General features: G+C 46.9%; 4 protein-coding genes across 4 annotated transcripts in view; 2 read left to right on the top strand and 2 right to left on the bottom strand.

Annotated features, from left to right (window-relative positions):
• LOC101784304 (gamma-glutamyl peptidase 5) overlaps positions 1-660 on the top strand; it is a 4020-nt gene extending 3360 nt beyond the window's left edge. The window contains exon 3 of the mRNA XM_004982096.2: positions 334-660. Within this exon, the coding sequence (XP_004982153.1) occupies positions 334-471 (138 nt within the window). The 3' untranslated portion in view covers positions 472-660. The remainder of the gene's footprint in view (positions 1-333) is intronic.
• Positions 661-3013: 2353 nt separating this feature from the next.
• On the bottom strand, positions 3014-6377 carry LOC101783895 (uncharacterized protein C6C3.02c). Its single transcript, XM_004982095.4, has 5 exons — positions 6208-6377; positions 4645-4704; positions 4226-4306; positions 3965-4137; positions 3014-3366 (listed from the first exon to the last, which is right to left on the bottom strand). The coding sequence occupies exons 1-5, from the start codon at positions 6224-6226 to the stop codon at positions 3277-3279; spliced, it is 423 nt and encodes a 140-aa protein (XP_004982152.1). The 5' UTR covers positions 6227-6377; the 3' UTR covers positions 3014-3276.
• Positions 6378-8293: 1916 nt separating this feature from the next.
• Positions 8294-10874, bottom strand: LOC101783497 (heat stress transcription factor A-6a). The gene is made up of 2 exons (XM_004982094.3): positions 10646-10874; positions 8294-9257 (listed from the first exon to the last, which is right to left on the bottom strand). Exons 1-2 carry the CDS (start codon positions 10838-10840, stop codon positions 8517-8519), a joined length of 936 nt encoding a protein of 311 aa, XP_004982151.1. The 5' UTR covers positions 10841-10874; the 3' UTR covers positions 8294-8516.
• LOC105915106 (pentatricopeptide repeat-containing protein At4g35130, chloroplastic) lies at positions 10856-12250 on the top strand. Its single transcript, XM_012848918.1, has 2 exons — positions 10856-10988; positions 11637-12250. The coding sequence occupies exons 1-2, from the start codon at positions 10856-10858 to the stop codon at positions 12248-12250; spliced, it is 747 nt and encodes a 248-aa protein (XP_012704372.1).
• The last annotated feature ends 556 nt before the right edge of the window (positions 12251-12806 follow it).

Here is a 12806-nt window from a genome sequence, read left to right as displayed (position 1 = left end):
AAACTAATTGCAGAACCTTGTGCTAATTCGCGAGACGAATCTATTAAGCCTAATTAATCCATCATTAGCAAATGGTTACTGTAGCACCACATTGTCAAATCATGGACTAATTAGGCTTAATAGATTCGTCTCGCGAATTATACTCCATCTGTGCAATTAGTTTTGTAATTAACTTATGTTTAGTACTCCTAATTAGCATCCACACATCCGATGTGACAGGTGTTAAACTTTAACAGGTGTTTCCCAAAAAAAGAATTCTTTTTAAAAAAAAGAAAAAGAAAATCTGCAAGTGCTGATGAGCTGATCCCTGTGTGTGGTCTGAAATCTTTGCAGGACTGCCAGGTGGACGTGGCGAAGGCGAGCTTCGACGTGAGGCAGCCGGACAAGGAGCTGTGGAAGAAGGTGTGCAGGGGCTTCCTCAAGGGGAGGCTCCAGTCGCAGCAGGAGCAGCAGCAGGTGGTGGTGCTATAGCTTACTGCTACTGCTACACTAGTTTATTGGGAGGGGAGGGAGCAAGTTAAAGCGGAGGAAATTGGGAGCATTTGGATGCCTAGATTAATTCAACCTTATTTTGTGCTTCAGAGCTCAGAGTTGTACAGGTACTACTGCTTGTCCGAAGCATCAATAAGAGAGAAAAATGGTTGTTTTTTTTTTTATCAATCCTTGGCCCCCCAGTTCGTTCTCAAACTGCCAGCTCTGATGGGATGTCTCTTCAGTCACGGTACTTGACTCCTTGTGGACCTTTTATCTGATGTCAAATCCACAGCGCCGAAGCAAAACCATTTATCGTCAAATACAGAATCTGATCCATGAATTGACAAATGGAAGAAGCTTCTAATCAAACATTAACTCACTAGATTTCGTTCTTTCAAAGAAAATCAGATTTTATCGTCACTGGAGACTAGCAACAACCTGAGCATGCACAGCCCCCACCCCGGCCCCAACGGTGCGCACCAACCTAAAGCTCTGCGCTGTGCGCGTCATCGTCAAGGTCGGTGAAGAGGCTGGTGAGAGAGACGAGCAAAGTGGCTGTGGCTCGACCACTGACCGGACAGCCCGACGCGACGCACCAACTGCACGCGCTGGCGACGGGGATCCTTGGTGGTGGCCTACAGGATCCCGCCGAGCTTGTCCGCGTCCGTCCTGGGGTCCTGCCCTGCATACTGGGAGATTCGATCGGTCCGGTGGCTCTTCCAGCCACGTACGCGCCATCCCCTCATCCATCCGCGCCGTACGCACGCTGCTGTTCGCAGAGAGACGCGCGGCGGTGGGGTGGCGACCGGCGGGGACCCTAGTGGCCCGGCGTTCCGCGGCTGCGCTGGCGGTGACCGCTCAGCGCTGCGGTCTGCGGGGACGTCTCCGGTCGCCGGAAACCGACACGGCTCGGAACCCCGGCTGCTGATCTCGGTCCGATCTTGGCGTGCACAAGAGGTGCTGGGCTGCTGGCCCGACTTTGCAGAATTGCAGTTAACAACCTAGCGACCTGGGCTTTGTTGGTCTTGATTATTCTTTCGGTAAAAAAATATTAGAGAGACATTCGTTTTTTTTTAAATAAGGCAAGGACGAGACTTTTGGTTGTTGGGCTGCAAGTCTGGAACTGGTGGAATGGTGGTCACGACTAGCAAGGACTTTCTTCTCGTGAGCATTGCCCACATGTTTGCATTAGCATATGAATGAGAAAGCGGCTTTTTGGAGTACCGATCTGTGCTGCGCCGACAACCAACCACACGCGTAGCCACAGCACAGGGTCCCGGGATAAGGCGGGTGTCCAGGTGCAATGAACCTCCTCATCAGAACCGCCGCTTGACGTGGACAGATGAACATATCCATCCCAAATTCGCAATGCTCCGTGGAGCTGGCTGCAGCTTGCAGTAGTAGTTGCCAGGACCGCGGCTACATTACAGCGACAACTGGGCAACACGAATTCGGTACTAGTACTTCAAGGTGTGACCTGACGAGGTGGTTGGTTACCTATATGGATAGTTTGACATTCCACGGGGTGCTTGGACGACTTGGGGCCACGGAATTGCTCTCCTCGTAGTGAAGCGTTTAATCGTTCCAGAAAAGAACTCCCTCCGTACTTTTAATTTTCTAGATGCATAGATATTATTACTTAATTTTCTAGATGCATAAATATTATTATGCATCTTGAAAGAAACAAGTGCATAATAGAATCTATAAATTTAAAAATACTAAAATGATCTATAATTTAAAATGGAGGGAGGAATAAGTTCTCTTTCATCGAGTACGGGAGTGTTTGGGAGGCATGTGTTAAATTTTAGCGCCTGTCACATCGGATGTTTGGACACTAATTAGGAGTATTAAACATAGTCTAATTACAAAACTAATTGCACAACCCCTAGGCTAAATCGCGAGACGAATCTATTAAGCCTAATTAGTCCATGATTTGACAATGTGGTGCTACAGTAACCATTCGCTAATGATGAATTAATTAGACTTAATAGATTCGTCTCGCGATTTAGCGCAGGGGTTGTGCAATTAATTTTGTAATTAGACTATGTTTAATACTCCTAATTAGTGTCCAAACATCCGATGTGACATATCCAAACACCCCCGTAAACGATGTATCGTCTCACCAGCAGATTGACCAATTGAACCACGTCTAAAGACCCCGACGAAAACCCTACATGGAATTGGAAGCGCTCTAGTCCGGCACGACCCGCTTCAGCGCACACAACCAGCTGATCAGGCCAGGTCGTGTTTGTAGCTTAATTCTTCATCAGAAACATGCATAGCAACTTTTGGCTAGCCGTTGACAAGATTAAAAAAGAATAATGCTGTCAATCGACACCAGGGACAACGTCCGCTAATATTAATTCACGCTACAATTAGTTGAGATCCGCTAATATTAACTCACGAGATATCGATGTCACAGTAGCTTGCGTCTACAATTCACGGCCGAAGGACACGCCCGCTAATAACAATGAAATATCACATAAACGAAACGAAACGAAACAGCCATGCTGGCTGCTGCAACACAGAACCAAACACATAGCACCACAACTGTTTGATTCAAATATTTATCATTATCAGCACCATAGAAGTTCCAACAATATAGGATATCAGAATGTACTACTCCCAGGATAACAGAACATAACCACAAACTCAACACCCACCAGTGATAGTGTCACGGCACACAGACATCAAGTTGTGGCGGTAGTTCATAGTTTTACTTGGTCTTATTAATGGGAGATCATGAGAGTGAAAAGAGAACCCATGAATCAAATCCAATGAGGCGGCGGCAGCTTAGGCGGCTTAGGCAGTCGCACCACCACGGCGGCACTCGTTCAGCATGTCAAGGTAGAACTGGCACTTGCTGATGTCGCTTCCATAGTGGTTGAGGCACTGCATCATCAATCAAGAAATGTAAGAACCCATCACGAAGCAACTATTATAACTAAATGTACATACAAGAAAAACATTAACCATGAGCCCCAAGTCAATCTGAGATCTCACAATACAAAATTAGTAATTGCTACATTCAAGTAGTCTATCAACCATGGTTAAACATGATGCATTGCTCTATTAGAAGTTTATAACAAAATTTTCAGCAGGTACTTTATGCAATGTTGATCTTCAATTTCTAGAAGAAATTATCACTTGAGAGCACATTAGAAGGAAGAACAGCAAACAATATGAAAGTAAACCACTACTCAAATAATCACAAGTAGTGATGACCAACAACAAATTTCCTCAAATAATCACGCTAGTGATGACCAACAACAACTAGGAAAGGACAGTATTTGCCCCTTTGCAAGATCCAATTTGTACCCAACACTTCCAAGACAACTTTTCAGTGACAATGTGGATGGCAACATGAAAGAGCTCAATCATCATAATGATTCGACGCAATCTTACCACCATATCATCCAGATGAGCAGCCAAGAGTTCAATGCAGCAAACTATGAAGTACTAGGAACCACAAGGGGATGAGCATTCTTACATCTTGGAAGGCCTTGGAATGGTTGCCGCAAGAATCAGCACCGTTCATCATTGGAGCAGCAGGAGCAGCAGCAGCAGCCTCCGAGACAACAGTCTCATGCTGAATGGTCCGGGGGCCCATTACAGCATCAACAGCTCTGTGTGCCATGGCACTGCCAGTACCAAAAGCCATGCCTATAGAATCGCATACATTCAAATCAATACAAGGACCAGGATTGCATTTATAGCTGAACATTCAAAAAGAACGAGCTTCAAATACCACCTTGAGCAATCGTGGACCCAATTCCTCCAAGGATGGAGCCACCACCGCTCTGAGCAGGAGCTGGAGGAGGAGCCTGGCGCGCTGCAAAAAGAATATTCAGCTATCACATTGGGAACAGAAATTCAATATAAACTGAAACAGGAACTCTTATTCCAATGTAAACTGAAATGCAATGGACTCAATTCCAATAGAATCAACAATTTAAGGTCCTTGGTGATGCACCTTGAAATACATTCTATTACACAGAATATATTTCTACAACTCTGACATTTTTCATGCAATACATAGCTAAAGTTGCAACATACTTGTACATATAATAATGCGAAGGAAGAGACAAGAGACCCATATGCAAATCATGCAACTACAACACCAAATTGAAATAAATGTCAAGTCAAAAGACATTCATCATTCACAAGTACCTGGCTGAGGTGGGTTTCTCAGAGGAGCAGCGCGAGGAGCAGGACGCGATGCTGACCTTCCTGCCAATACAAAATGGCGAACATAAGCATCAATTTTTTACAAGCAAATGGTGCAGTTTATCATAGAAAGAGCTAACTGAAACATCATTGCAAAATGGTAACTAGATAGAAATTCGGTACATGAGTACCAAAATTTCAGGTACTCTAATCATAAGATGACATGAACACGTGCAGCACACGCAACACCAGCCAACCATATCATGGCAGTAGCATAATGGAGAAAATAGCAGTAACTCTTGGAATCAATCTAAGAAGGGATCAACAAAGAACAAGATTCCTTCCCTCAAAAAGATCCCATTTGTTATGTGCCCTTGCCTGAACCAAATGCAAATACACTAACACAGCAATTGGTTATTCAAGAGGCACATCATGTGTTGCAAAGATAGTATCCCAGTAAGCAATTATGGTCATAATGCTAAAAATACACTCAACAAATCAAATAAATCAGGCAAACAATTGGCCTAGGAATGTTTGTTCTATATTATTATAGTCATCTGGTCAGTAAATCTGATAAGCAGAGGACAACAGAAACAAACAGAAAGATGAATAAGTTACAATGTATGGCTTCTCACAGAACACCTCTAGCAAAAGAATTGTGCTCTAATCTGAATCAGCCAACATTATCTCTATGTGCCTCCTAACTAAACCAAGATAGTATATACAACTATAATGGCTACTCAAAAAGGCAAATAGCATTGTGTTCTAAAAACTAACTACAAAGACATTGTGCTCTTAAGGTGAATCAAATCTGTGAGGCAATTCAGGGTAATATAATTGAATGTCTATGGCTGCTTGGGGGGCACTTCTAGTTGAAGTAGATGAGGTGCCCCCTCAAAAGGCCAGATTGAGCATCAGATGCCCATCACTATGCGCCTCCTAACTAAACCAAGACAGTATACAAGACTGTAATGGCTACTCAAAGAGGCATTTATCAAACGTACTGAAAACACAGCTACAAATGTGGAACGTGTAATGGATTGAATACACTTCTTGCAGATAAGTTCCACAACAACCCCAATAAAGCACATGGTATATGTAGATCTGTATGAATTCCATACGAGGAAGGGTCAATGGAAATAACCCTTCCCTCGTGGGATTCAGATTTGTTCTATGCCCCTGTCTGAACCGCCTGCGAATGGAATAGAATCTGCAATCGGTTATTCAAGAAGCAATCTGTTTCCAACCAATTGACACCCGCCCATCTCTTATCTTACAGTCCCCTAAACAGCCCCGAGACCCAGCCCATTCATCGCCTTTCAACAGATGCGGCGATTTCTGCATCTAAACATGTCAAACAAGCGCAATCCTACCGCCACACGACGAACATCATTCCGTTCAACATATGCAGACAGCATCATAGGGATTGAATCGAACAAAAAACCAAATCTACGCGCCCAGACGACGGATCCGCGAGGAGGCGAGGAGCCAACCACGACCCCCTCAACGCAAGCATGAACCGCATCTCGAATCGAAACCCTAGGAGGAGCGGGAGGTGATGATGACCTGAGCTGCGGCGAGGCATGGCGGCGGCTGGAACGGTCGGCGGACGAAAGAAACCCTAGCGAGGCGGCGCGGGGCAAGGTGGGGAACGAACAGAGAGGACACGAACGGCCAGGAAGGTTGAACACGGAGAGGGCCTAGGTTAGGGTTCGATTTTATAGGCGGAGAGGGGGAGTCGAGTGATGATTTTTTTTTCCTCCCTTTGTTTTGCTCCCACTTTCTTGTGAGTTGTGACGCGCTGAGCCTGTCTTGCGAGACACGAAGCTCTGACAGGCCGGGTCACGCGGGGGTGTGGTCGCCGGGAATGACATGTGGGGCGCACTAATGTGGGGCCCGTATGTCGGTCTTGGGAGAGGATATAGTATAATAGTATTCCGTTCCCACCAGGAGTACGGAGTATTATGCTTGGAACCCTCCAGATCCCACCAGACAAGTTGGAGTGAAAAGTTTTCACACCTCAAAGAAAAAAAAAGACGGAGTGTTTTCAGGTCGTTTCTTTCTGAACTGAAAATGAAGAATTGAGCTGTTATTCGTGGAACATTCTTTTGTTACATACTCCGTAGTAATTTGTTTTACAACGTCCAAAGCATCAAGTTTCAATTGATTAAAGAAGTTTGTCTTAGCTAGTTATTCACGAGGCCAAACAGACAAAAGGGGCATAGATGGAGTACGGTACCAACCTATATAGCTCGAAAATTCATCACTAGTTCAAATTTTCCACAAGGAATGAATTTCACTAAGCAGTAGCATGCACATATCCAAGTATATGATTTTTTTCCTTCAAACATCGGCAAAAGTGATAGATTTAAGGTCTGATCTTTAGAGTTGGAGTTGAGGCACTAATTTAACATCCAATAAGCAAGATGGACTAAATTGAGATATATATGTGATATATTTACCTCTTACTTACTGTATAGTTGTAATTATCTAGTTTTATATTGCAACGGAAAATGGTAATAAAGTGTTTGATTTGCTTTCGAAGTCTTGCTTGTTGCTTACATGCCTCAACTCAATCTGTCATCTATCTATTTATACTACTAGCAGAAATGCCCGTGCGTTGCTACGGGTAACATAAAACATAAAACATAAGTTTCTTCTTCATCAGTAACTTGAGCATATGATTTTGCCTTCTTTCCCACCCCTCGACGTAGTTCTCCCAACATATGAATCATAAGTTTTGGCGAACTGCGGCCGCCGCGGAGCGGGGATCAGGAAATACCGCCGAGATCGAGCGAGAACACGAACTGGAGGGACCCCATGGACCTCCACCCTGCGCCGCCGCAAGCCCCCGCCCCCGCCGCCGTCCCCTTCGCCGGCCCTCCCGACGCCGCCGCCGCCGCTCCACGCCTCCATCGTCGAGGTCGCCGAGGAGGACCGCACCGCCGACCTCCCCGAGGAGCTCCCTCGTCTGGCGCCAGATCCGTCGCCGCCTCCAGCGCTTCCTTCGCCGAGGTGAGGAGGAGAGAGGACCTCCCTTCACACTCTCCCTCCTCCTATTCTTCACTGCAATTGATCCTGATGGATTAAATGGTCTTCTGCCTTCATCATTCCTTGCGATTTGGTGCTCCCCCGTTTGCTTGTAATCTCAAGCAACACCCCCAGCCTTTTTTTGGCTTTTGTGGGTATAGGTCGAGCTCGGTCGATTACTTTTACCTTGAAGCAACTTCCAACGCTGTCTTTGTGTTGCTTGTTGCCTCGGCACATACTTGTACAAGTCACTATCCACAACACATTTGATGTCTGTCACAAACATGCTGACAGAAATTGACCAGAGTCAAATGCTGACAGTTACAAAACTTCTGCCAGACACATACCTGACAAAAACCACTTGTTCCTGCAGGTGGATGAAATTGAGGAGGACGTGAAGGCCATCATTGAGCCGATTATGGATCACAGCAAGCATGTTCATGCGAAGGCATGCCACACGAGTAACAGCTCTCAAAACCAAATGGGGGAACCTAAAGTATAGGAAAATAATCAAAGATCCCAATGTCTATGTGGCTATTTCATTCTCAAATGTAAGAAATTCTTAATATTTCAAAGGCAGTGTAGTCCCATGTCATTCGTTCTGATTTGAGTAAGAAGAAACTGATAATGAACCAATATAATCTCATCATATAAGCATAGAATCAGCTGCCGTCTGAAAATTGGATTACATATCCTCATCTCTGTCTCAGGCTCGGAAACACTCAACAGTAGACATGCCACTTGAATTGGGCTCGTTGGCTGATGTACACACGAAATTTCAGGTGGCAGAGTCCTAATATGAACAATCCACTATCCCTCTCAAGATCAAGCTATTTTTGCATCCTCTAGTGCTCCACAAATTGCATTTGCTCCACCAGATATGGGCAGTCATCAACCCAACCACAAGGCCGTCCAGTGAACTCCTCGACTTCGAACCCAGCTGCAGCCTTGTCTTCTTGGTCCATTTCAGCGCCAGGTATCGCGTCCAGCTCGTCCCATACATCCTCCCAAATGTTGTCCATCTCCTGATAATTCCACTCGGGCATGGGCTCGTGTTTTGCGACCACGCTACCATCACTGCTAGCAGCAGAAGCACTTGCCTCCGTCGCCAATGTAGGTTCTAAACCATTCTTCAGTGTACCGACACGCTGCTCTTCATTTTCCATCAGCCGCTTCCTTTTCGCAGTGCTATACAGCTCTTTGTTCGCGGCATAGTTGAGCAGGACCTGCTGCACGAAAGTTGGGTTGCTGAGCACCTTTGCGAAGAACGCGATGGCCTTCTGCTGATTCCTCTCGTTGTTCAGGATCCTCTCCTCCAAGGCAACGAGCTGAGATTTGCAGCTGCTGTACTGCTGCTTCAGCGTGAGGACTTCTGCCCTGAGAGCTGCACGGTCTCTCTTCAAACTCTCTACCTCACCGGAATCCTTGGGTTGCTTGAAACAAATGCTTGCTCCGTTTCTTGGATGCGCTTCCATCTGAGGCTTGGGAGCGCGCCGCCTCTTGATCTTTCTCAGCAAATGCTTTTGGCCTGCTAAGAAGGATTCGTGTGCAAACTCCCAACGATCTGGATTCACCTTCCGGAATCCCTGCACAACAGGAACAGAGTCATTAGCATTTGGACAAATGGTTACACAATCAACCTTTCTCTACCCCACATCAGCATCAGGCCACTATGGCCAGGAAGCCAAAAGTTTTATGGATAGGGATTGTAATGCAATGTTTTTCAACTTTTTCTAAAATATATCTGCTATGAGCCCAAATCACCAATTACATATTGTGTGATATCTAACTGTGATTAAAAAAAACAAAAGAAAAATAAGTTAAAATGGCATTGCAATTTAGCACATAAATAAACCAAACACACAGCAATTTGTAATTAGTTGCCACAAAAACAAAGGAAGTGTCATAGATCATGAAACAGAAGGCCAGATACATACTAAAAAATAATGGAGCTCCATATCATCAAAAGGACAAACAAAAAAACAAATTTCAGTTAGATCATGTTCCATCATCACCTTTCGCTTTTTAACTGCTTAAAGTCAGACAGGTCATGAGGTTCACTACTTCTGAGCAGCGGAATAGAATTTGATTACAACATGCCAACTGCTTGGACACTTGTTGTGCCCAGCAAAAAGCATATTATCATCTTTATTTTAGGGAATATATAGCATGAGTACCTTAGATCGCAACGTGAGAAACTGGACATAAGTGAAACACAGTCATAGTGGAGCAGATGAAATCTAAGCACATTTGACTTATCACAAAAGATTAATCCCTCGTCTAGGTTCTAGGTGAACATAACTGAGTGGCATGATTAAACATGTTCTCTGTATACACAAATGCAGCTACATCACCATTGGATTTCGGTTATATATATTGCTGACCACTTCAATTTTCAGGATGACGCTGAAATCCTGCTACAGCCAACAGCCCAAATTAAGAAAAATGGATCAAAATGACAATGGGGATGGTTCTAAATCATTCAATTGTTACCTCTGAAAACTACCCATGGTTCCATTCAGAATATGCACAAACCAGAAAAGGCACCCCAGTGCACCCTCCCCCATATTGGTACTGCCACCAATTCAGACTAAAAAGAAATAGACAATGTTCAATTACCAGCGTTCCAAGATGTGCACGCACTTGCTAACACGATCCAGCCACAAAATTCAGGCAGCTTATACATGTTATGTATTCATTTCAACAAGATTTCAATCTCTTGCCTTTTCAGACAACTATGATCAACATCGATCAGACAACAAAGTGTAACGGCGAAAGCAACTGGGCCGATGAATCGCTAGAAATCTTTCAAGGGAGACAAAGCATACGAGATAACCAAAACCTGTCGCCGCAAGAGCGCCCGCTCACAGCACGGAGCACAGCAACAATATAATAACTAAATCATATACCAAGCAATTCGAAGAACGAACGAGTCTCCTAAGTCGGAAATTAGGGTGGGGGGAGAGATACGTACGTAGATGTTGAGCTGCCTGATGAAGGAGGCGAAGTTGGCGTGCTTGAAGAAGCGGGGGAGGAGGCCGACGGAGAGCGCCTGCGGGTCCCACACCACGAAGCTGTTCCCCGCGCCGCCGGGCGCCCACGACACCACCGCGTCCGTGGCCGCGTCCGCCACCATCTCGTACGTCTTCGCCACGAACGGCGCCGGCATGCCGCTGCCGGGGTCATGGCGGAGGCTCCGGCCGGGGGCAGCGCGTCGCCGAGGCCCCTGCCCATCGGGCTCATGGCCGGGACGGAGGCCGAGGGAGCGGAGGCCGGGCTCCCCATGGGCGGCGCGGGCGGGGAGGCCATCGGGGCCCGTTTGGGCGGCGGCGGCAGCGGAGCCATCTTGGGCGCCGCCGCCGGGGCCTGCGCCGTGGCGGCGACGGCGAAGAGGGCGACGAGGAGCGCGACGAGGGTGGCGGCGACGCGGGCGGCCATTCTTGGTTACGTTGCCTGGTCGGTGCCTGCGCCGCCGCAAGCCCCCGCCCCCGCCGCCGTCCCCTTCGCCGGCTCTCCTGCCGCCGCCGCCGCCGCTCCACGCCGCACCACCGACGCTGCCGGCCGCCCGCGCCCAATCTCCCTCCGCCTCTCTGTTGTGAAGAAAGGAGAAGTGTTTTTCCCGTTAACCCCCTCCCTTCCCTTCTTTTTCTACCCGAGCTCCCCTCTTTTCAACATTTGGACTGCGGGTTGATTACTAAAAAGGCAAGGGACTTTTTTGTAAAATAACCACGACGGACGAAAATCCATGCTGAGGCAGGTAGAGATTTCTATATATATACTATAAAGGTCGAAAATAATTGAATTTTTTTTACTCAGACTGGGTCCACCATACCCCTCACGCCGGTCCCACTTGTCATGCATTTGAAGGAGAGGATAAGGTGAGGAGCCATAAAAATTGCGAGATAGAAAATATTTTTGCTATGAAAAACGAATTATTTTTTCACCTACCTCTTTCCTATCCACAGCTGTACCCGTACCGCAAAAATTATTTGTCCGCCGCAAATGCTCCGCCGCCGCGCTGCCCCTACTGCCACGCACCCATGCTCCAGCACCGTCCCCCTGCTTTCCCCGCCCACAGCGCGCCGCTTCCCCGCTCGCCACCAAGTCCCTCGTCCTGTCCCATATCGCGACGGGCCACATGGACGAGGCTGAGGATGCTTTCACGGGCGTCAGGAGCCCCGATATATTGCTCCACAACATCATGGTCCCGACGCGAGCCTCGCTTGCAGCCTACCGCGCCATGCTTGTCGCCGGCGTGCTGCCTACCTTGCCCATCGTCGTCAAGGGCTGCGGGCGCCTCGGCACTCTCGAAGAGGGTCGCGCGGCGCATGAGGCCGTGAGCAAGCTCAGCCTGGGCACCGACGTGTACCCGAGCAACTCGCTCATCTCCTTCTACGTCAAGCTCGGCCTCGTCGGGGTCGCCGAGAGGGTGTTCGGCGGAATACCGGCGCGGGACGTCATCGCTTGGAACACGCTGATGGATTGGTGCGTGTCCAACGGGATGGGGACGGTAGCACTGGCCTGCTTCCAGGAGAGAAGAAAGACGCACTGCAAGTGCGGCATGACAGTGTTGGGATAATAGATGCTCTCGCAGCTTGCTGCCTGGAGTCGGCACTGATGTAGGCGTGGTAGGTACATGGCTATGCCCTATGCCATTAGACACAGGTTGGAGCAGGTTGTCAAGGTGGGGAACTTATCTTCTTGACATATACTGCAAATGTAGCGATGTTGTATCTGCTGAGAACGTGTTTGCAATGATGCCATTGAAGGATCTTGTGCCGTGGAGGAGGTTCTTTGAATGAGCAGCCCGTGGATGCATTTGCTTGTTTCATGAAAATGGGAATAGAGGGGTTTCAGGCGGAAGGGTTCACTGCTATCAATTTGCTTGTCGTCTGTGCTCAAACTGAAAAAGTTCGAAGAAGATGCTTTTGAAACTGCTCTTCCGGAGATGTATGGAAAAGTTGGTAAAGTGGAATCGTCCAAAAAGTATATATATTTAATCAGATAACAGACAAAACTCTGGTATCATAGAATAATATGATTTATGTGCAAAATCTTAAATGAAGTTGATGTACTTATCAAAATCTCATATATGGATCACAAAAGGTATGTGAAAATCCTGTCTCATGGTTTAT

Source organism: Setaria italica, chromosome IX (genome assembly GCF_000263155.2).
Source record: "Setaria italica strain Yugu1 chromosome IX, Setaria_italica_v2.0, whole genome shotgun sequence".
Taxonomy (NCBI): domain Eukaryota; kingdom Viridiplantae; phylum Streptophyta; class Magnoliopsida; order Poales; family Poaceae; genus Setaria; species Setaria italica.
This window is presented reverse-complemented; position numbering and strand designations above follow the sequence as displayed.

What these genes read in the sequence shown, in the direction of transcription:
- LOC105915106 (XM_012848918.1), top strand. Translation starts at nt 10,856, where the DNA reads ATGGCGGAGGCTCCGGCCGGGGGCAGCGCGTCGCCGAGGCCCCTGCCC. An exon ending in CGGGGAGGCCATCGGGGCCC is followed by an intron (nt 10,989 to 11,636) that starts GTTTGGGCGGCG and finishes TCCTATCCACAG; the next exon opens with CTGTACCCGTACCGCAAAAA.
- LOC101783895 (XM_004982095.4), bottom strand. An exon ending in TGGGTCCACGATTGCTCAAG is followed by an intron (nt 4,138 to 4,225) that starts GTGGTATTTGAA and finishes GCGATTCTATAG; the next exon opens with GCATGGCTTTTGGTACTGGC. An exon ending in ATTCCAAGGCCTTCCAAGAT is followed by an intron (nt 3,367 to 3,964) that starts GTAAGAATGCTC and finishes TTGATGATGCAG; the next exon opens with TGCCTCAACCACTATGGAAG.
- LOC101783497 (XM_004982094.3), bottom strand. Translation starts at nt 10,840, where the DNA reads ATGCCGGCGCCGTTCGTGGCGAAGACGTACGAGATGGTGGCGGACGCG. An exon ending in TCAGGCAGCTCAACATCTAC is followed by an intron (nt 9,258 to 10,645) that starts GTACGTATCTCT and finishes CCTGTTGTGCAG; the next exon opens with GGATTCCGGAAGGTGAATCC.